This window comes from Coloeus monedula (genome assembly GCF_965178545.1).
Source record: "Coloeus monedula genome assembly, chromosome: 3".
Classification (NCBI taxonomy): domain Eukaryota; kingdom Metazoa; phylum Chordata; class Aves; order Passeriformes; family Corvidae; genus Coloeus; species Coloeus monedula.
Window position 1 is genome coordinate 89,253,436 of NC_138783.1, and position 24,104 is coordinate 89,277,539.

A 24,104-nucleotide genomic window follows, 5' to 3' on the forward strand; every position below is an offset into this window, starting at 1 on the left:
GTATTAGGGAAAAAACATAGGCAAAATAAGGGAAAAAAAAAAAAAAAAAAAGGCAAAACAGGGAATAAAAAGAATGACCTACTTTGAAACAAGGAAAAAAAAAAAACTGCTCTCTGTCAAGGTTTTGCTCCAATTGCCTGCGCGCCGTTGCATAACCAGACCGGGAGCTCCTGCCTATGCCCGGCGAGGCCGTGAGCCTGCCCCGGGGCAGCGCGGTGCCGTGCCTCGCTCCGGCCCGGCTCCGGCCGCCACCACCGCCAGGACAGCGGGCACGGACAGGGCGCGGGATCACCCCCGAGCCGGGGGCCGAGCGGGGAAGGCGTCCCCAACCCGCCGAGCGGAGCCGCGCAGGGGTCCCGCCGGATCGCCCCGGGAGCCGGGGCCGGGCCCCGGGCGCACTTCTGCCCGGCGGGGCCGGCGGCACCGGCGGAGGCTCCCGGGGTCAGGTTACCGGGGCGGCCGCCGGTGAGAGCAGGGATGTCGCTACAGACATATGTAAACGTGGGCACGCCGGGGTTCGCTCGCGGCGGCGGTGTGAAACCATCCTTGATGCGGGGCTGGCTCTTTGGTTGAGGGTTTTTTTTCCCCCTGCTTCCCCTTTCGTTCTCTTTCCAGCTTCTCCTTTTCTTGGATCCTCGCCTGTCTCCTCCCACAGAACGAGAGAGAGGGAGAAAAAAAAAAAGGTCACGTATGTTTGGAAAAATATGTAGGTCAGTGGAACATTCCCTGCACTTGTGCACAGGAGCCGGGGCGGGAGAGCTCCTCCGCAGCCCTCTCGCTACCCATCGCCCCAGCCCGGCCCTCCCGGCGCCCACCGCGGGTAGGGGAGCGCCTAGCGCCAGGGTCTCTTTCCCCCTCCCTGACCCATTTCGAGCAACAGCCACGCGTTTGGGCTCCCCCCGGCCCTCAATCCCCCCTCCCCCTATCCCCCCCCCCCCCCCCAGCTCCCCCCGCTCCCTGCCGGAGAAGGCGAGCGAGCAGCGGAGGAAGCCGGCGCGGGAGATCCTCTGCCGCCGGGGCCGCGGCTGCGCCCATGGGCGCGGGGCGCGGAGCGCGCCCCCGCAGCGCCGCCGGCTGAGGGCGCGGGGCGGTGGCCCGGCGGCGGGGGCAGGCGAGGGGAGGCGGCAGCGGGCGGCGATGAAGGGCCGGCGGAGAGGATGCCCCCGCCTCGCCCGCCGGGCTCCAACTTCGCGGAGAACTATCGGCCCCGCAGCCCCCGCGCCCGCCCTGCCTCTCCCGGCCGCGCGTCCAACTTAATGCCCCAGCGGGAGCCCCAGCCAGCAGCCCCCCCGGCCCCTGGCCTCCGCACCCCCCCGCAGCAGCCCGGGCTCCCGGCGGCCTCCCGGTGCCGGCGGAGCCCCTGGCCCCGGCGCGCGTGGGTCCCGCGGCGCCCGGGGCGGCGGCAGCGCGGCATGCGGCGGCCCCGCGCACCATGAGACAGGGCACCGGCACCGGCGGCAGGCAGGAGGCGGGCAGTGTCCCCGGCTCCTCGTCGGCAAGGAAGAGTTTGCCGGCTCCCGAGGCCGGCCTCCTGCGCGGCTGGAGCAGCGGCGGCCGCTGCCGCAGCGGCACCGGCAGGCACCGGAAAAGCGGCGGCATCCAGCTCGGCGGCACCGGCACCAGCACCGGTTCCCGCGCCCAGGTGGCCACCGCGGACAGCAGCAGCAGCAGCAGCGGCGGCGGCGGCGGCGGCGGCGGCGGTGGCTGGGGCTTCCCCGCCGCGCTCCCGCAGCACCGGCACCCCAGGTAACGCGCGGCCGTGCGGCCCCGACCCTGCCTCCGTCCCGTGGGGCGCCCACCCGCGACACCCGCCCGGGGGGCGCCCGTCCGGGGCACCCACGCGCGATGCTCGGCCACGCGTGACCCCCGCGGCCGCGGCCGGGGACAGCTCCGCGCCGCCCCACGCTCCGCGGGGGTGACGGACGCGCCCGGTGGTGCGGGGTGGCATCGGCCTTGCCGCGGGAAAGTTTCCGTGGGGAACACGATATGTGCGGCGTGTCTGTCCCGGCCGGGCTGGCGGGTTCCGGCCGGGCGGGCCCCTCCGTTCGCGAAAATAAGTTGCCCCCTAAGCAGTCCTCCTCCCCATCTTGTTTTGGTGTGGTTGGACTTTTCCTGATTTTGGGGGTTCATGTAGGCTACACTGGAACAGGATCTGCGATGCGACCGGACGGTGTTTGTCAAGGAAAACTTCCAGTAGGACCAGTGGGGTTTTTGAATGGGCGAAAGCTCCTGTGAGGAGCAGAGGTTGTGTCGTGTGCTGGGAGAGCCCTGCTGCTGCAGCAGCCCTGCGTAGGACTCCCGCGTGTTTCCTTCCGTGTATGGAATGGGGTAAATGTTAAATCCACGGCTGAACGGCAGCACCGGGTTCACACGGACTTGTGCCGTGGTGTTTTCCTCTATGGTCACTAGCCTGATTTGTCAATTAACAAGCACGCTCATCCAGAAACTTTGCTCCGTACTTCTTAGCTGTCTGCAGGATGGCAGCTTACTTTCACTCAAGTGACTCAGAAATAATTAGCGGTTATAAGCATTACAATCAGCAGAGGAACTTGGATCTTTTCATGACGCTAAACCTCCAGAAGGGCTCTAGGGATGTCTTGGATGGGCACAGCTAACCTGAGCATTCAGTTCAACAAGTGGTTGCCTCTTGAATTGGAAAATTATCTCATTTACGCTAGTGTGAGATGTTAATGCACTAACCTGTGGGTTTAGTTTGTTTGGTGGTACTAAATAATTGGAGTTCACAGTGTCCAGACATAGCCAGCTCATCCATCCACGGATCCACGTCTGATTCTGAGAGCTGTCAGCTGGTGGAGGGCCCAATCCTGCATACATTTCAGTGGATAAATATGGACACAAGGGTGTTCTGCAGAGATGGCCAGGAGTATTTGGTGAATGTGATTGCCAAACTGTACATTATTTCACTGAAGATGTGAAAATGAAGGTTTTCTAGAACCAGGTATGTGACATCAGGGTGATTCCCCAAGCTGGCAGCACTTCTGTGCCCTGCACCAAAGCCTGGAGACGGTGCGCTTGCCTAAATTTGTTTTCCCTCACAAATAAAGGTGTCTCCCTGCATGTTTGCAGGGTGGAATCCACAGACTATACTTTGCAGAATTAGGATTTTTTGCCCAAGTGTCCACCCTGAAGCATGCCAGAGCCCTTGAAGAAGTTGTTATTTTATCATAGGCAGCAATGTTGTCTACAGTTAAAATTACCTAGTGCTTTCTAGTACAGTGCTCTGCTGTCAGGTGCTTATGCATTTGCTAAGCTTAAGCCTAGGCTGATTATTTTCCAGGTTGAGTGTCTGCTGAAGACAGACTGTCTTTGGGAAGTTCCAGATTAGATGGTTCGGTTATTTCTGAGAACATGGTAAGAAGAAAACTTTGGTGGTTTTTTGACCACACATTTGGTGAAGATGGTTTAGGTATACATCCCATATTAGGAGATCTTGATCTTTCTGGGAATCTGAAATTTTTGGCTATGTTAAAAAGCACTTTCTTTGAGACTTGAATTCTTGTGGCATCGTGTTTTGGAGCAGGGAAAAGATATTTGGCTTGGGATCAGTCTTGTGATGGGGGTGTGCCTTATGTTAAGCCTCTGACAATCTTCCGGAACTTATCTCCATTATAATTTTGTCACAATACTCAGGGTGTGTGCTCTTGGGAGAGGAATTGTTGAGCACTTGACCACTGCCCTCGCTGAAGATGCTCTCGGCACAAGGCATGCTGAACATCCCTGCACTGTTAGGAGCTGAGCAAGTGCTCCCTTTCCTGGGAAGGATGAGAGCACTGCGGCTGGTGGCTGATGGGCTGAGTGGACTTTACCTGCAGTTCTTTCAAGGTGTAGCTTCTACAGTGAGCATATAAGGACGGAGAATTGAAGACTTTCTCAACTGTGTCTTCGGTGGCAGAGTGTGCCTGGTGATGCCATGGAAGGGTGGAGGAAGAAACTGCTTAATTCACTTGCATGGTGATAAGAAATGGTGGGACTAGAACTGAGAAGTACTGGTGATGGAGACATGGAGAAATTGAAGAGCCGAGAATTGAGGCAAAGGATTTGTGGGGTCATATATGACAAAGCTTGGGAACAAGGTGCAGAGAACTGTAGATAGGGGTGGTAAACCCAGACCAAGAGAAGGAATGGTGGGAAGAAGGAAGTTGAGACTTGTAGTGTACAGAGACAGGAGATCTGAGAGTGCAAAACCAGTGGTTTCCAGTCTTTCAATAACCAGGGCATGGTACTACTACTTTTTCATCCTTCTCCTTTTCCTCCCCACACTGTCTGCTGTGTTTTTCAGCCCCTGCCTTCGCTTCTTTGCCTCTGCCCTGGATTGGTAAATGTCATACAGTTAAAAATAACAGTCAAATATACATTCTATGTGCATTTAATTGCTTTTTTTTCTGTCTTAGATGAACTTAAGTAACTCCCATTTGTGTTTATAGTTCTGTGTCTAGGCTCTTAGGGCAGATGCACTTGAGTCGCAGATTTTGTAGCGGAATCATTATCTGTATAAAAAAATAATTTTCCTAGATTTGGCTTAACTGTTAGTCTGTCGATCCTTGATCTTAATAAAACTTCTTGAAAACTTAGGCTGAGGCCATGCAAATATTTGTATTTTAGCTAATTTCATTCAGTCAGTAATCAACATCAGCTGATAGGCTGATTTTATGAGTCTGACTACTGAAGTTTGAAAAGGAAACACCATGTAATAGCTTTTAAGCAGAAAGCATAGATGGAGGTGGGTTTATTTGTGCAGTGCTGCTTTTGGCATTGCATTTTTTCGGGAGGGACTAAAGCCATTGTGACATGCTATGGGCCACAGAATACATACATACATACATACATACATATATATAACAGTATATTGCCAGCTGAATTCGGAAATACAAGAGCTGCAGGGCAGGAAAGGCAAGGGGGTGACAAGGGATGTGGGTCATGTAGGCTCATGCTCTGAATAAGGAGCTGAGAAGCTGCAGATGTGGTTCATTCTCTGCTCCTTGCATTTATCTCATGGTGGCTTGGGGATGTTGGCAGATTAGACTGAGGGATTTAGAGGAATGGCTCTCTTGGCCTCGTCCACATAAATTCAATGTACATTTGGGGGATAGAGGGTTATACACTGGGGTTTATGCTTCTCTTCCTATGTCTCTTCCCCCTGAAGGCAAACCATGAAGCACAGCTCAGTCCAACCAAAACATTGTTTTTAATTACACTTTGGTAAAGACACTTCTATTCCCTTATCCAAGGACCAGGCAGAAGTCAGTGTTTATTGCAGGCTGCCTGCCACATTTGAGAGGAATAGTCTGTGCATCCCCAGTGCTAGTTTTAATCCTACTGCAGTCTGAAAATCCACTTGTGACTTTAGAAAAATAAAGCTCTCACAAAACTTAGGTCAGTGGTGAGCTTGGACCTTTGTCCCTAGGAAATAGTATTGCCATATTATAATGCCAGTATTATAGTACTTTATCTGCCCACTGTTTCTTGTCCTCTCCTTTACCTGCAAGCACTTTGAGGCAATGCCATCTCTTTCTCCTGTGTCTGTGTGGCAGGTAGCATGCCTCGAGTGCCAGGATACTCCAAAAATGACTATGTAAATGGTGGGAACAGGGTGGTTATCTGGCCTCCTGTTTGGGCACAAGTCTGTGTAAAACAGTTGGGCTTCTGCTGGCCTGATTATGACAGAAGGTGTTTTTCAGCTGTTTTACTGCTGTTCTTAGGGATCTGCATAAAATAGAAGATTTATAGCCAAGTGAAATGTGATATGGGAAAAAAACCCTAAAGGATGTATGTACATTTGAGATCAGAATTGAAATTTGGAAGTTCAGGTATGAAACCTCTCATTTCAAAATGTACAGGAAGTGCTGGCATGACAGAGTGTCATCTACTGGGACATTTCCATCACCCTTTCTCTTTGAGTATCTTCATGTGAGATAAATGTAATATGCATGTCAGGTTGAAAATAAATAGAAAAAATGTATCTATAATCATCAAAATTAATTGCTACAGGTTACTGAAGATGCCGAAGCTTGGACAAAACCTTCCATGGACAGCTCAGAAAAAAACAATAAATGCAATGTGCAGATGTGAGTTAAAAACCAAAGGGAAATAGAACATTAAGATTATTTCTAAAAGGATGGAAAATAATAAAAACTTCCTCATTATTTCACTGTAGCAGCTATGGTGTGCCATATCTTCAGTATCCTGTGCTGTTGATTCCCCCACCTCAGAGATGTATAATGGTGAGGGAGAAGGTTCGGAGGGACATAGCAAAGGTGATCAGAGAAACAGAGTGACTCCTGTCTGAGGACTCTGACAATGCTGATAAAGTGATGCAACAAACATCTGTAAAATTAAGCAAAGCATGGAGAAGGCAAACCAGGAATGACTGATCACAGCAACTGTAGCAGAGGGCCCTGGGTGAAGCAGGCAGTTGCAGGAATGGAAACAAAAGGAGATGGCTCTTCACATGGCGTGGTCAGACTGCTGAGCTCCTCACCACAGGATGTGGATGCTGAGAGGTTACATCAGCTAATGAGGTGACTGGATGAGTTCATGGAAGAGAAATCCATCAAGGGCTATTAAATTTAAAACCACTGCCTCTGGCTTAGGAAGTTTTGAGCTGCATATTTTGGAAGCTTGGTGAGTATCCTGAAGAAATGCCACCATTGGTTTGCCTTGTTCTTGTACTCTCTCCTCAGCACCTGTGTCTGGCCATGGCTGAGAGGGGCTGCTGAGCCAGGTGGTCTCCCTGTGTCCACTCTGCAAATTGAAGTGGGCCAGCATCTGGCCCCCCTCAGTTCCCAAGACCAAGATGCTACTGGTGGCTTGTACCTTCACTGCTTAGGGCTGGCCCCATTACAACACATCTACCATGGAATGGGCTGGTTGGGAAAGAAGAGCCAAGGCATGATGCAGAACTGTACTGCAAAAAGCAGGGTAGGATGCTTGAGCGCACCCCCTGGTGTCCTGTTGTGGAGCTGTGCAGTCATGCTGAGGATTATCTTCTTGGTTTCAGGTAGATTCAGAAAGCAGTTCATTCAGGGAAGCAATCCCACCAGAAGGCAGTGAATACCGAGATACAATGCCTAGCTGAAGAAGTCCCTGCTGGGAGATTGTACTGTTGCTACATGCCTGCCCCACTGACACAGGCTTCCCCAGCCTTCCCTGCTGCCCTGTGTCAGGGAGAAGATTTGGGCCAAGGTGGTCATCTTCCCTGAGGAGGTGTTGCTGCAGTTAGAGGTTTTATCTGTCTCTACAAGACCAGGCTTTGACATTCTGAACTGAAAATGAGTGGGCTGGGAATTAAATTTCTTCAGCTATCCACTGCGTTTAAGCACTGGTTAAAACAAAAACGTCATGTTGACTGCTGTTTACTAAACCAGACAATTTGCTTAATCATCTCAAAGGCAGATTTTAAAGCCGTGGATTGCATTTACCACAGCTGTGCTAAACCAAAGGCTGTATTGCTGTTCACTTAAGGAATGGTCAAAGCACGATGTATTCAAACGCAGCTCACGCTGATGGTATTTTGCTGGCTTTTGGATGAAGTCTATTGCTATTAAAACAACAAGCACCAATCCCAAACTCAGCAATGTCCTAAGTCCTTCTCATCGTTTCTTAAAATTTCCAGATGCTAACTGATACAGAAACTCCAATGCAGCACTTAATGGAGCTCACAACTGCCTAGCTGTATATTTTTGGGCTACCTTATGTAATAAAATGGCAGGGCCTTGCACTGCCTGCACAAACAAGGTTGCATAAGCAGCCTGGGGAAACAACCGGAGCTCCAAGAGCCCTCCTGAATCCTGTGCATCTTGTTTGATCTCATTTAACATTATTTAATAAGCAATATTAACCTTTTCCTCTCTTTCCCCGAAGTTATCTGGGACCAGTGATACTAATTTAATTTCATGCACAGACCTCACTTTTTAGAGAAGTCCTCAAACTTTCCAGTCAATTGAGCAGCCTGATGTCTGGGTAGCCTTGAATTTTCTGTAATCAGCACTCAATCTAGTTAAAAATAAAAAGACGTTAAAAACAAAGCCTTGAACAGGAAAGTACTTGTTTTTCACTCTCATTTCTAATCTGGTAACCATTCTTAAAGTTCATCACTATGGTTTGTTCTATCAATGGATAAACAATTTATTATTCAAGCAGCTTTGGTTTTTTCTTTTAAAAATAGACAATACTATTCAACCACTGGGAAGAAAACTAGCACGAGAAAATTGTAATCAATTTTAACAGGCTTGCAGATGGCAATTAATTTCTTTAAGCATAATGTTAGCCCTGCAAACAATAATAATTGAGTTTGATTATTTATTATCCTTTTATCATTGATGAGCAGCTCAGACTGTTTCTTTCTTGATTCCCTCTGTTAGGTGTGTCAAATTTTTAAGCTGGAAAACAATTTTAATAAGGCAGCTTCCACCTGTAATCTCTAAATCAACAGGTGGATGTAACTGCAAAATCTGAGCATTACTGGTTATCTGATTGAGTCAGAGGCTGAATAAATCTGACTTTGAGCATGTCCTAGACTTATTGGTTTGGGTGGGACACCTCTCATTAATAGTTTATGGGAGAATTGACATATTTCCCATATTATGCATAAGAATGGTATGCTTGCAAAATCTAGTCAATAATAAATACTGTGTGCAGCATGATCAACTAGAGATAGGATATTTCTCTGTTATTTCTAATTCTCATACAAAATATCTGCCTTGGTGTTTTCATTGGTAATTCTATGGATTTTACTTGTGGTATTTTGTCTGTTCGTGGTTTTGACATATAAAACAGGAAAAGGTTTTAAATTAGAGGCATACCCACATTCCAGTTACATTTCCAGTGAGGGTTCCTTTAGTTTATCATTTGTAGAGGGGAAGACAGCTATGTGATTTCTACATGGACCATTAAGGCCACTATTTGCTTAAGCAAAATCTTCATCCTGTTCATCAGATAAACAATCAGTTGTTATAATTTGCTTTATTTTTGGCTACCAAGATGAGAAGAGTATTTCATTCTCCAATCTACTTTTTTTATGCTTTCTTTTCCATGTAGTAATACAATATTTGGGAAAGATAGTTTCACATAAACAGCCTAATCAAACAATAGTTCTGTAAAGCAGCTGAGTGCATTTCCAACAATTTCAGCAAGATTAAAACAGATAAAAAATAAATAGGTCACTCGTAGTCACTCCTGTATTTATATTTTTTATAAGAAGGACTAAAGAATCTTCACCAGGCTGTCACTGAAGTCAGTGGAAACTTTGCTGGAATAATTCTGGGCCTTTAATTTGATTGTTTGTAGAGTGGCACCAGTCTTTTTTTTCATCTTTTTTCTTTCTTTCCAGCACAAAGGACCTTATTGTCAGCTGATGCACACTGATGTAACTCAGCGCGTTGTAGCAATTACATTTATACTGCCTTGCCTCTAACATCCATATTTCTTCAAAAATGCATCATCTTTTTCAACAACAGAATATCTTGCTATACCTTGCTGTAATTCAAGTATAAGAAATGAAGCTGCATTTGGTGCCTATCCTGCTGTCCTCATTAAGGCAAAACTCCCACTGAAATCAAGGAGAGTTTGGCTGACAGAGAACTACTGACTCGAGTTTCTGAAATGTCTAAACTTTCTCACTTTCTGGGTTTGATTTTTTTTTTTTTGTAATTTAATTTTAGATTTTTATCTCACCTTGTATTCTAACCCTTCCCTCTCCTTTTATTTTTCTGGTTTTGAATCTTTAGCTTCCTTTACTAGGATCTTTTTTCTTTTTAATTCTGTCAGGTCTTAGGACCTTCTACTTCCCACCTTGCCCTCTCCTCCTTTCTTCTCTGCTCTTACTGTCTCACACTCTGTTTCAGTCTGCTATTCTCACCTTCTCGGACTACAGCACTGTAAAAAGTTGATACACATCATGCATGTTTCCAGGAATTTCATTTAGCTTGTTTAGACCCCTTCTATGTACAGGTGCTCATTTTAAGGTGCTTGCCTAGGGCAAAGCAGCAGTTTGTAAGATTGGTGATCCAGGCAGAGATTTATTTGCACAATACTCATCTCAGTAATCCTTCCTCTTCTTCTGGGTAGAATCTTAGGATTTCCTCTGAAGTATTGATGAAGGGTTTCAGCAGTAAATTGAGTTTTGGGCTGATAAAATAAATATTTGGCATAGTATTGCAGTCAGAAAAAAATAGTCACGGATTTTGAAGTCTGTGTAAAAGGGGTTTTGTTGAGGGTGACAAAACTGGAAATCTCCAGAGAAATGGGTTTTATTCATAATTCTTTACTGTGCAATGTTATGAGCTTAGACCGCATACATAATGCTTTCTGTGCATCACGTCTCTGATCCATAAACTGGGGCAGCTTTACAGAGTATTGTAGGGTATGATCAATTCTGGGTGCCAGTCATGACCAGGTGTCAGAGGGGTGCACGAAACAGGGGGCCCTGGGATGCTAAATATACCATTGACAGGAAGAGGAGCTACAGTAAGGGTGTTTTGGACATTGATTCAGCTCTGTGGTTAGGATACATCAGGCAGTGCCTTGTCACTTTGCTTCCAGCTGTGCAGCACCTGATGGCTTTGGAACTCTCCCTGGATGTCCTGGCTCCATTGGTGTCCTGCACAGTGGCTCAGTTCTCTCCCCCACCCTGCTACCTCTTAACTGTTTGCATTTTTCAGATGGAAAGCATTTTGAGAGTTCCAAGTATTGTTATTTTCTTGCAAGTCTGACTGAAATTTTTGTTCTTTCTCAGAAGACCTAATTCATGCTTGTAAAATAAATAGTAGGTGTATGGCGTCTTAATGTATAGCATTTCAAACTAAAGTTATCAGCTTACTGTTTTTCAGCATCTGGATCCCTGCAGACATACTTAAAGTAAAAGACAACACTAAACTCGCTTATTCTCCCTTAAACAAGCAAACACATTTTCTCTTAGTGGAATGATAAAAAATAATTTTTCACGGTGTCCAATTGCCTGTTATTCTGGAAAACCTAAAATGAATCAAAAACTGCAGGCTATATATAGAGAGTAATGACAGTTAAAGAAGCATTTCTTCTTTGATGCAATTTCTATTTGATTTTCTTAAAACCCTTCTCTTCCAAAGACCCATTTCAACTGCATCTGAACAATAGATTTATTGTTGGCAACTGAATGAGAAATTTGATAAAGATAGCTTTTCTATTTCCATTCAAAATAGATTATTTTTCAGAGGTCTGAAGGATTTAAGTTCAATTTTTAACTTTGAATTTCACATTTCATTTGACCAGTCTATAATATATGTATTTTCAAAGTCCTAATTGGCATTAGACTTGGCATATTTCTCTGCATATTTTTTCTTGCCATATTTTTTCTCAGTGTGAAACTATTAGAGGGTCATTGCTCTGGTTAATGAAAGAGGGCTGACATTCTTTGTAAGTTGCGAGTGTTTAAATATTCCTCTATGCAAATTTTCCCCTTTAATGAAAAAGTTTAAAGAGACATCTTAAAAAATGTCTTTAACAGTGTTGAAAAACTCAGGTTACATTCATTCAAAATCTATGATATCTGGTGGTGGGAGGTGATGACACATTTCAAATTTGCTACTGTGTAATTAAGAGGGGATTCCATATAGGAGATGTAAGCATAAAAATTGGGTATGGCTCTTCATGATACTGCTGGTTTTGCTGCTGAATTCTTCAGTAGTTTTGTTAGAGTGTATAATCAGTTACGCTTGTGCTGATTTAATCAATTATTCTTGTGCACAAACAAACAAACAAACACACACAAAACCCAGCTAATTTCACACTGTCTTTGAAACATCAGAACTAGAGATTTCACTTACAATGAAAGAAAATATTATTTTCAAGCCTCTAGAATGATTTTTAAAAAGGCAAAGATATATTTGGGAAGTATCGTACTTTTGGGTACCAGCAGCTGTGTATCCTTATGCAAAAGTGGATTTGGCTGAAAGACCGAATCATAAATATTGTGTTTGAAGATTGCAGCAAGCTTTCATATTTGCAAGAGATAATGTAAAATGTGCAACATTTTTTTCTTCGCTCCAAGAAGTTTGAGCTTAAACAGCTCAGTCTCCCAAATCTAATGAATAATGACGAACAAACAAAAGTATCCATGGCTTCTTGAATCATGGGGGCTGGAGACCATTCTGTCTGTGGAAGCAGAAAGGTCAGCCTGCTGTGGTCAGTTTGAACACCCTCCTGCATACTGCCAAGCTGTGAAGTGGCTTGGAGGCGGAAGATGCCAATAAATAACTTGACACTGGCACTCCAATGACTTCACATCTTGTGGTCTATGAGCTTTCAGGCAAGCAACAGCCTGCTCCTAGCTGCATTGCTTGGAGGAACCAAGGGAGCTGGGGGAACGTCTCATTTTTCTGCTGGAAAAAGAATCTATTTTTTTCCCTTTTTGTAGTCCTCCTCTGCCTTGATCTGCTGTTTGGGGAAGTGAGGGGTGTAGCGGGGGAGGTAAGACTTATCTTTGATCTGATGGCTCCTTTCTTTCTGGGCTGGTCTCCAGAAAAAACTTTTTCCCCCTTTGGGACACAGTGCTTTTCATGGCAGAGGCTCTGCAAGCAGGAGCGCTGCAGAAGATCCTGAGTTTGCCTGACATGTGCTTAACATTTTAGCACAAATTCAGCAGAGTAGCTTTATTCAGGTAAACACTTAAGCACATGCTTTTCATTACTCACAGTTTCATCTGCGTTTCTTTCCTGAATATGGAAAGACTTAAGCACATATTTAGGGGTTGAATAGGTCTCCAGTCTGACTCATGTGTAGAGCAGCGAGGATGGGTTGGATGGAAAGGGAGCAGTCATCGCGGTAGCATGGCAGCTGTGAAGTAAGATGTACTGTCTGAAAACCAGCATGCTACAAAGGGGCCTTGTTCTTCTGGGAGGCAGCTTTTTGTCTGTATATGGTCTCAAGAAGAGGAGCAGACCTCAACTTTCTGCTTTCATCTACCCATTTGTTCTTCTGTTTCTCCTTATTTTGAATTGCTCTGCATGCGGCTTGGATGATGTAAAGTAGGTTTATAATTAGAATTTTTTTGGTTGCTCTGCAACTTCATGTTTGTCAGTTTTAAGATTCACCCATCTGGCACCCTAAGAAGAGGACAGTGTTCTTTTGCAGAATACTTTTGTCTATCTGCATGTGGAGACGGTGCTGTATGCTAAGTCCTCTGAGGATTTCTCACATTGCATCAGCCACAGAAGGTTTTTGAAATATAAGTATTTGTCAGCAGTGAACACATACCCAAACCTTTTGGCTCTTTCTAGCTACTTCATTCATGAAAAATGTTTGTTCACAGTTTTGCATGCAAAACTTAAACTGACTCAGGCACTGATGTAACCCTTTTCACTTCTTTTGAGGATCTGAATTATGAATCTAGATTAATGTTTTGCAACGCAGAGAAGGAAACAGAAAGGCACTGCAGAGGGAGCTCAGAAATGGTTCTGTGGGAAGGTTGTTTTGGTGAGGCCAGATCTTGTCTGCTCTTAAAGGTCTTTGCTGACAGTAGCCCGTGTAAGGGCACAGTGGTAACTTTCTCTAACAGATGCATGTTGTGTGCAGGTACTTTGCTAGCAAAACTAAACTCTTTCCATGAGTAGAATGAGCTATCCCAGCAACAATATGTTTCAGGGGAATATACTAGAGTTGGCAGAAAGGTGTTTCCAAAATAGGGTTCATTGAAAATTCTTCCACATTCCTCACTGACAGTGTCCCCCAAAATTTGACACAGACTACACCTAAATAGAATATGGATAATGGGTTCCAAAACCTTAAGTGATGAATAGCCTTGATTGTTGCATTTCTTCTTGTACTTTGACCAGGAGCGTGACTAGAGTGGAAGTCGCATGTTTTTCGGGGATTATAATGTAGGAAATGTCTCACTTCAGGCCAGGCTTTTTTTTTGCATGTTATTCTGGAGTTAATAACGTTTTTGATGCTTTTTCCTAGTCCTGTTTCCTAGTTTAGCTAGTCTGCAGGTATCTTTTGGAGAAATTTATTTGATGTGAATTTCCTCTCACTCTGCCAAAGCATGACACCTCTTGCAAACAATTGTCTTGAAGAACAAAGCAGTGACTGGGAGTCATAAGATGTTTCTGGCATGAACTTAGGCAGCACTGCCTGTATAGTGTATTTTTCCATTTAAGACTGATTTCCCATTGCTTCCTCAAATCTTATCGATTTTGGCTAAAGCCATAGTTACAAGACTGCTTTAATCCATTGTATTGAATTTGCATGGAAAGGTTGTGGTGATGGGAGGGCTATGGGTATGTATTTTCTGAGGAACTGCTTGAAGCTTCCCTGATGTCTGACAGAGCCAATGCCAAGTGGCTCCAAGACAGAACCCCTGCTGGCCAGGGCCAAGCCAGTCAGCAAAGGTACAGCAAAGATTTTGGGATAACATATGTAGGAAGGTAAAAAACAGTTATGGGCAGGAGTAATTGTGGCCAGAGAAGAGAGGAGTGAAAATAAATGAGAGAAACAGCTCTGCAGACACCAAGGGCAGTGAAGAAGGAGGGGGAGAAGGTGCTCCAGGAGCTGAGATGTCCCTGCAGGCTATGCTGAAGACCATGGTGAGGCAGCTGTGCCGCTGCAGCACAGGGAGGACCACAGGGGTACAGAGATCCACCTGCAGCCTCTGGAGGACCTCATGTCACAGCAGGTGGATGCCCAAAAGAAGGCTGTGACCTCATGGGAAGCCCACACAGGAGCAGGTTCCTGGCAGGACCATGGAGAGAGGAGCCCACAGTGGAGCAGGTTTGCTGGCAGGACCTGTGACCCTGCAGGGGACCCACACTAGAGCAGTCTGTTCCTGAAGGACTGCACCCTGTGGAAAAGGGACCCACGCTGGGGTGGTTAGTGAACTCCTGTTGGAGTCCTCCACGAACTGTCTCCGGTGGGAGGGACCCCACACTGGAGCGAGGGAGGGACTCCTCTCCCCAAGGAGGAAGCAGTGTCAGAAATAGTATGTGATGAACTGACTGCAGCCCCCATTCCCTGTCTCCCCATGCCACTGGTGGGTAGGAAGTAGAGAATCAGAAATAAAGTTAAGCCCAGGGAGGAGGGAGGGGTGGCAGGGAGGTGGTGTTAAGATTTGTTTTACTTCTCATGATCCTACTCTGATTTGATTAGTAATAAATTCAATTAATTTCCCCAAGCCGAGTCTGTTTTGCCCTTGACAGTAACGTGCAGGTGATCTCCAGTCTCTTTCCCCTTCTTTAACTCATGAACCTTTGTTGTAGTTTCTGTCTGTTATCCAGCTGAGGAGGGGAGAGACAGAGCAACTTTGGTGGGCACGTAGCATCCAGCCAAGGTCAAACCAACATATCCATGTACATCTCTGCTGCTACTGTAAAGGATGATCCTGCCTTACTCCCAACTCTGGACACCAGTGTGTCAGAGCAGAAAGCTGATCTTGCTAAAATTTAACCTTTTCTTTATGTGGATGGGTTAATTGTCAGCTGTTGCATTTTCCTAAGCTTGGTCACTGTGCAACCCCACAAGTTGCAGGGGTGGGAGGAAGACAAGGGATCTCCTTTGGAACCAGTGTGAGTTTAAGCCACTTTAGAGTGACTGCTGAACTTTTTCCATTTCTGGATGAGAGGAGGAGTGGGGCTTGAGGGGCACTGCTGGGTGAAGAAATGGAGGCAAGGCTGAGACTGACTCAAGGAACTTGCACAGGTAAGGCAAAGACATAGTGCACTGGGAGGAAAAGTGGACCAGCAGGAGTGGGAACAGTGAGCATGGATGGAGTTGAAAATGATGACCAGTAGGAGAAGGAACATGGATAAGGAGCAAGGGACACAAGGAATTTTCAGCTGTAATCCATGGCAGTGAGAAAAAAGAAGCCCTTAGTACAAGCTTGGGTAAGGAGGGAGTAGTGTGAACAGCTGGAAGAAGAGGGTGTCATGAAGGGAACAAGCATGGAGCTGAGCCTGGAAGAGGGAGATCAGGAGGCAACATGGGAGAAAGAGGTTGGAGGAGAAGGGTCTTTGGGCTGAGAAAAATCTGAAAGTGGGGTTGGAAAGTGGAGGGTGATGCTCAAAATTTCTTAGGAAGTACCTGGGACTTGGACAGCCAGAAATAGAGATGAGCACATGCTCATCCTGCAGTGTGTAATTGGTGTGAGGAGGAGTCTGAGGTACAGAAGGAGGCATCAAGCTGACGGTCAGGGAGGACAGGCAGGAAAAGCTAGCCCATGTGGACATCTGGGTGGGCATCCCAGTGCTGGAAAACTTGGTGCTCCTCTGCTGCCTCAAAGCCCAGCAGGAGGGCATCTTACCCCTACCTCTTACTGCAGCCCATAGTGCCTACCTACAGCAGGACCCTGTGACCACTCTGGCTGACACAGCTTGTTAGCTGAAGTGAGTGGAAAGCTGCTGATATTTTGGAAATGTCACAACAATGCCATATAGTGAGATTTCCGTTTTTTGAAAGACCTAGCAAAGTCACACACTCACAGAAACTGCCTTGCATGCTAACTGCTACAGATACAAAGTTGAGCACTCAAAAATTAGGAAATAGTATAATTAAGTCTGCCTGTGTGATTTTGATCTACTCCCGTCCTGTATATTCATTATTATGCAGTACTTAATGGTTTAGTAATCATCCTATAATCAAATAATTCTTTTGATTTGTTGTTGCTGGTCACTTTAACTCAGCTTGATTCGCTGGCAGTTCACAATCAGTTCACTAAGTCACTTCACAACTACTGGCATAAGCTGGGATGGGCAGGGGAAGGATGTGACCACTTTTGTTCCAGCATGCAAGCTTAGCCTGGCCCAAATCAGTACTGAAATAACAACTTTACTCTCCATGTAGTAGGGTAAAAGCTTCAGTTTTATTAAACGTTGGCAAATCTGGGCAGATTTTTAAATGAGGATATCCTTGTTGCAAAGAGCACACACACCTGCAAAGCAAAGACTAACTTTTCTCATGAATATACCACCTCTACTTCTTAACTCTTCTGGCTGAAAATAGGAGTAATTAAAATTCCCAGGCAGACACCAGACTGCAGAATTTCAGCCCAAATGGTTTAATCATGTAAATGTTCTGTATAACCAAGAAAGATTCTTGAAAATGGAAGAACCAGGCAAGGCTTCCTGGCAGGCGCTGTCCCCAGACCACTCCCTAGAAAAGGCAAGAGCTGAGAGAGCTCCAATGAGGGTAGCCCTATATAAAATCCATATTTTCTGCAAACGTTCTTGTTTGTTTTCAGGTGTTTCTGCTGCTAGAAGACATTGGTTTTGGTATGGTTAAATCATCTTCTTGAGATTTTAAATTACACATTTTATCTGGTTTAAACAGATTAATAAAGATTCTCTCTTACTAATAACAACTGATTTTTATGGCTACCTTAGTGGTATAATTTTTGTTTTAAAGAACTGTGAGCCATTTTTGTATCTTAGAAAATAACAGTTGTTCAAGTTCAGAATTATATAAAGCTTTCTTTCTGATATAAATTATTTCAAGATTGTCAGTATGTAACCAAACTCTTTAGATCAAACAGACTTTCTAATTAGTTTTTTGATCTTCTAATTACATCTTTTAGAAGCAGATTGACAGGCATTAATGAAACTTCTACTGTATATTTATAATTTATCTACAAAATCTTGTGTAAAAGGACTTTCATAGTCTGCTTGGATATTCCTTATGCTAAGGAAACACAAACTTTAAGAATCTTGCATAGTCTTGCTTGTTGAGCTTGTTGTTTGTATTATACCTTTAATTCAACAAGGTATTAAAACTTGTGCTTAAGTTTGAAGTTATTTTTATTGTTGAAGTGACTTGATTACCCTCATGCATCAATGTCTTCAGGAGAGTAATGGGTCTTGTTTCTATCACATATTTTTACATTCCAAGCATATATGTATGCAAAATAGCATCCTTTAGTTGTGAGTTCTTTAAGAACAAAGCTTTATGCATTTTCCTTCTGCTGTGAAAGGCTGGAAAACTCTGAAAAGTAGAATAATGTAAACAGTAAGAATAAAAACCTTAGTGATGTCCATATGTCACATCCTGTCAGATTGATGCATTAACTTGCCGGATTACAGGTTTCAGTCAGCAAAAAGCAAAGCAAAGTGGTGAATAAAAGTTTGATCTTGTTTTCCATATAATTAAAATAGTCAGTAGATTTCAACTGATGGAAGGCTGTGGACTTGGCTGAAAGAATTGAAAGCAAATAAGTTACCTGTTAGCTCTTCAGGAGACAGTATTTCTTTAATTTATCTTGGTATTTGGCAAGTAAAAGCTCACTGATGGACTTTTGAGGGATCCAGTTACCATCTGAAGTCCATCTATAATGACTACAATAAATACATTGTTGTCATGGTAATGCAGTGATTAAAGTCAGGGAAAAACTCCAGGATTTCTATGGTTCATAGTGTGAGATGAAAGGAAGACTTGACAAGAAATAAGATTATTTTATTGTTTTGGTTTTTTTCCTCTGGACTCACTTCAGCAGGTCCATGTCCTTGTTATGTTGGTGGTTCCAGAGCTGAGCTCAATATTCCAGAGCAGAGTAGAGGGACTTAATTTTATCTCCTTTGACCTGCTAGTCACACTTCTTTCAGTGCAGCCTAGGATATGGTTGGCTTTTAGGGCAGTAAGCACACAAGTCCTTCTCCTCAGGGCTGCTCTTAATCCATTCTCTGCCCAGCCTGTGTTTGTGTTTGGGATTGCCCCAACCCTGGTGCAGGACCTTGCACATGGCCTTGTTGAACTTCATGAGGTTCGCACGGACGCACCTCTCAAGCCTGTTCAGGTCCCTATGGATGGCATCCCTTCCCTCCAGTGTGTCAAATGCACCACACAGCTTGGTGCTGTTGGCAGACTTACTGAGGGTGCACTGAGTGCCACTGCCCATGTCACCAGCAAAGATGTTGAACAGCACTGGTCCCAGTACTGAACCCAAGGAATGCTACTTGTCCACTTGGGCATCAAGCTGTTGACCACGACTCTTTGAGTGCAACCACTGAGCCACTTCCCTGCCCACTGAGTGATCCATCAAATCCATGTCTATCCAGTGTAGGGACAAAGACATTGTGTGGGACAGTGTCAAATGCTTTACACAAGCCCGGGGAGATGTCAGTTGCTTTTCCCTCATCCACCATTGCTGTAACACCCTTGTAGAAGGCCACAAAATTTATCAGGCACTATTTGCCTTTAGTGAAACCATGTTGGCTGTCACCAGTCACTTCCTTATTTTCCATGTGCCTTAACATAGTGAGACTAACTGGCCTGTAGTTTCCTGAGTTTTCCTTTCTTTTTAAAAAATGGGAACATTCCCAGAAAGAGATTCTGATTTTTAATTTAAAATTACACTATTTCAATTTAATAGTGTAATCTTGCATAGTTTTTCTAATATTGTTAGTACTCAGAATAATGCTGTCATTGTTGCCTGGGAAAGGTGATAGTCTTCTTCTGCAGTTCAGTTTCTATTTTTCGTGGCAAAATTGACACAAATTGGCCCAACTGAATCATAGAATCATCAAACCATCAAGGTTGGAAGAGACCTACAAGGTGATCCAGTCTAACTGCCCACCTGGCACTATCACTGTAACCCCTAAACCACTGAATCACATCACCCAGCGCCAGATCCACACACCTCTTGCACACCTCCAGGGATGGTGACTCCACCACCTCCCTGGGCAACCAATTCCAATGCCTGACCACCTGAACAGTGAATTTTTTTAAATGTCTAATCTGAATCTCCCCTGCCTCAGTTCAAGGCCATTTCCTCTGGTCCTCTCACTGAAGGCACAGCAGAAGAGATCAGCCCCCACCTCACCACAGCCTCCTCTCAGGCAGTTGTAGAGAGCAATGAGATTCCCCCTGAGCTTCCTCTTCTTGAGCCTAAACAACCCCAAACTGGGCCTCCGTGTGAGGCCATGCAGGGGAGTTGCTATGATCAACTGAGAGGATTCACAGTGAAGTCTACTGACGTCTGAAAGATGAGGTGTCACAACAGACTACAACTTAAATTAAGTCCATGCTGCAGCCAAGTGCACTTGAGTGGTGGAGGACCAGTTCCATTTACAAATGCCAGATTTCCAGCCCCTGTTCCCTGCTCCTAGATGTGCACTTCTGCCAGTTGCCTTTGCTGTCCTACCTAGTGAAACTTCTGCAGAACTCCTGTGAGCTTTCTCTATCAGAAAATAAAAGAAAAAAAGGAAAGGTTGGCTGTGGTTTTTTGCAAAATTACAGAATTTAGCTCGCTCACAGAAGGAGCATGAACCAGCAGTAAAGATAAGCAGTGCAGGAGAAGCAGGAAAATCAACCACATCTGTTTGGTTGCCATAAGCCACTTGGCTGGCACACTCTTCATGGCTTTGAGCATTCAAGATGCAGAGCCTGAACTGCTTGCTCACCAGGCAGACAAAATGCACGTCCCTAAGGAAGTGCAGGATGGAAGGGAGGCTTGGAACCCTACCTTCTTCTGTTGTTTCAGCGCCTTACTGAGGGCTGTGCTTAGGGCCATCTGTAAGACAAGAATTTAAAGCCACAGTCCCTTATGCATTTATGCAACAAATCGTCCCCTCTGGGTTATTAGTCCTACAGAATATTACCCAGCTCAGATCACTTCAGAGGAATCATCTCCTTTGCCAACACGCTCAGTGTGTTTCTAGCCCCAGTCTAATATTACTTGCTCACAGTGAATACCTCATTATTCCAAAGCAGTGTCCTTCACTTCAGTGGTGTAGCCTAATGAGGTATGCCCATAAATCCAAATAGATCAAGCTGTGCAAGCTTTAGTCCCAGTGAAAGGGGATGACTCACCAGATGAAGTGCTCACTAGTCAAAGCAAAAGCAGCACAAAGGAAATCTGAGGTGTTAAAGTAGTCTTTTGTCAACAGGCACAGATTCTGACCTCCTTAATCACAGTGAGTGCATCTTACAAGTAGTCCCACAAACGAACTGAATCTACTTGTAGAGTAATAAAGTAGCTCTCCTAGAAGAAAGGGCACTGAATTCCAGCTCCAAGTCATTAAACTTGTGTTAAAGTCTCAGTCCATTTCGTTGGTGTCTCACGGTTAATGTTCCGTGACAGCCCTTTAATACACAAGAAAACAGCTTAATCTGAGAGCACCCTCCTGGCATGTTATAAATTTCATCAGTATTGACGAGACCATTGAAATTACAATTACAATAAAAGATGTGAAATGTCACACGGCATGGTGAGGATCAAATGCTGAGCACTCTCCTAGCTTACTTCCTGGACACTGGAGTAGGCCCACAGCCCATTGCCCAAAACCCTGAGATAAAGGCATAAATATGGAGGGAAAGGCAAACACAAGGAAAAATTCAAAGGAAAAAGTGCAAAAATGAAAATAATAAATTAAAATTTCACTTCCAAAGAGGTTGATTGTCTGAACAGAATTGATGAGAATGTGGAAACCTCCATGCAGGACTGACGCAGCTTTTACTGGTTTTTTTTTTAATATAAGCAGTACAAAAAATTGAGTGCATGTGAGCCATCATTCATAAAATCCATGTAAATACTGTGACTACTAATCTGGAGCTGTTGCTGGATTTTTAAGAAAATCCTTGCCAGAAAAGGACTGGTGACCTTAATATTATTTTATTCAATAGTTAGTATGTCAAAAAACAATTTAACTTTGCTGACTTAAATGATAAGAAAGTACTTGTATTGCAGATATTAACTGCCTCATGCAGTTTTCAACCTAAACAGTGTAAATAGAAAAGTAGTTTTGTCTGTGTAAGGACTTTATGATATGCCCCAGAGGAATTAAAACTCCGGGAAAGGAAATGGAAAAATCTAGAAAATGTGGAAACTACAATTTAATAGCATGTTTAAAACATATACTTATTTTAGAACATGGGCTCAACATCTTCCTCCACTGGGTTTTTAAGATGTGCAAGTAAGAACCCAATGATGCACATTACTAAATCACAACGCAAAGATCGATAAACATATCTGCAAAACTTGCATTTTTCCTGGACTCCAGCCTGGATATGAAAAAAGAATTAAAATAGGACAAGGAAATTAAAGTATTGCATGCACTTTTTTAACCTCCAAATAGACTGTAAATCAACCTATATAGTTCCCATCAGTCTTCAGGCGGCACTTAGCAGTATAGAGTATCAGGCATCTAAAGGAAAGACCACATCTGAGAGGCACTCACTGTTCTCATTTGTACTGTATACTGTAAATATACAGTAGTAGAATGCTAGTGCTCTTTGGTTAGGTTTTTAAAACATAAGAAATACTGAAGTCAAAGGGACATGCTCAGTCTGACAGTCTGATATTTTTTTAAGAATGAACTCAGAGGTATTTCAGAGACTCCTAACCCCTGAATCTCCACCCTGTGCTTTTGCACTTCTGCTCCTGGGTGTTTAATACACTGTCTTTCTCCCTATGTCTGATAGAGGACAATGCCAGGCCACACGTCTGATAGCATAACAAAATAAAGGGCTATTGTATAAACAAATTAAAGTTGTGGGTTTTTTAAAAGAAGACAAAGATTTCTTTCTTTTCCTTCAGATCATAGAATCATAGGATAGTTTCAGTTGGAAGGGACCTTCAAGATTGCCTAGTTCCAACTGTGTGCCATAAGCAGGGACACCTTCCTCTAGACCAGGTTGCTCAAAGCCCCATTCTCCTGGCCTTGAACATTGCCAAGGGATGGGGCATCCACAGCTTCTCTAGGCAACCTGTTCCAGTGCCTCACCATCCTCACAGCAAAGAATTTCTTTTGACCATCTAGTCCAAACCTACCCTCTTTCAGTTTAAAGCCATTCCTGCTCATCCCATCACTCCATGCCTGTGTGAAACATCCCATGCAGCTCTCTTGTCAGTCCCCTTCAGGTACAAGAAAGCTGCTATAAGGTCCCCCTGGAACCTTCTTTTTTCCAAGCTGAACAATCCCGACTCAGTCAGCCTGTCTTCATAGGAGAGGTTTGGAATGATCCAGCCCTATGATCATCTGGATTCACTTCAACAGGTCCACATCCTTCTTATGTTGGGGGCCCTAGGCCAGGATGGAGTACTCCCCTTTGGTGAGGCATCACCAGAGGGGAGTAGAAGGAGAGGATCACCTCCCTCAACCTGCTGTTTAGAGGTGGTTGTCCGTGTACGTTTTGCTACTTCTCCCTTACTGCTTTGTTACTCTTCACAGGATTCAGTCCTTGCAGCCTGCATGGTTTGATATAACAATGATTTTTTGGGGAAAATAAGGATTATTTGGTCATGTTGTCTGCATAGGTGTGTGTGTGTGTGCAGATATGTTTGTTTGTCTTTTGAACCTGCTGGCCGATTTGTCGAGTTTGAGAGAAAGATAAAGATCTTGAAATTGCTGAATTTCTTCAACTTTTATGACAATAGATATCTGTCCCTGCAGACACCAGAGAACCTACTCAAGAGCTTTCTGACATTTTCACCACTCAAAAAACTTCTTTTATTTTCTGCAAACACTTCCTTTTGAATCTGAATGCAGTGGAGGATTAAGTGTCTCACATCTGAAGTGAATTGATTTTGGTTTCAAAAAATAAACATTTTAAAAAGGAAAAGTTGGCAACCAGAATAGAAGAGAAGTAGGAACTGGTCAGAAATTGGGAAATGTGGATGGTCTTAGGACTGAGTGTCTTGAATTCATGGTGATAGTTTTGGTAGATGAAGTATTATAGTAGTGGTTGTTCTGGAGAGATTTTTGTGCCATGACCTCACACTTTGTCTCCTCTGGCCACAAAAAGAGAATTCACAAGTGAGAGGAGAAATGCTGTATTACTTTCATAGGTCTGATAGATGATGTGAAAAAGCAATTGTCAGGGAAAGCCAGAATCACTCTGAACACTGCAGACCTGCTCTTGGCTAATTCTAGAGACGTCTATTCTAGAGACGTACAGAATATAAAAGCTAGAAGACATGGTGGTGTTGATTACATCAGTAGGATCCACTGATCTGAGTACTCATATGCAGCCAGCTGGCTCCTCTTTGAACTTTCTGAGGCCAGCCTTGCCTGTGGCATGTGAGCTGGGTGCAACAAGAGAGAAAGGCTAACACCATGAAAAGCAAGGGGATAAAGAAACTGCCCGCTGAGCACTGAGCTTGCTGCTCACAGAGCTGCTGATAAATATCA

The 24,104-nt window shown here is 44.5% G+C and overlaps 1 protein-coding gene across 1 annotated transcript in view; it reads left to right on the forward strand.

The window, feature by feature from the left end:
• Window positions 1-1,432: 1,432 nt before the first annotated feature.
• The window catches only part of NPAS2 (neuronal PAS domain protein 2), a gene marked incomplete at both ends in the record, with an annotated part of 104,407 nt that continues 81,735 nt past the window's right edge, over window positions 1,433-24,104 (forward strand). The window contains one exon of the mRNA XM_082279479.1: window positions 1,433-1,746. Within this exon, the coding sequence (XP_082135605.1) occupies window positions 1,433-1,746 (314 nt within the window). The remainder of the gene's footprint in view (window positions 1,747-24,104) is intronic.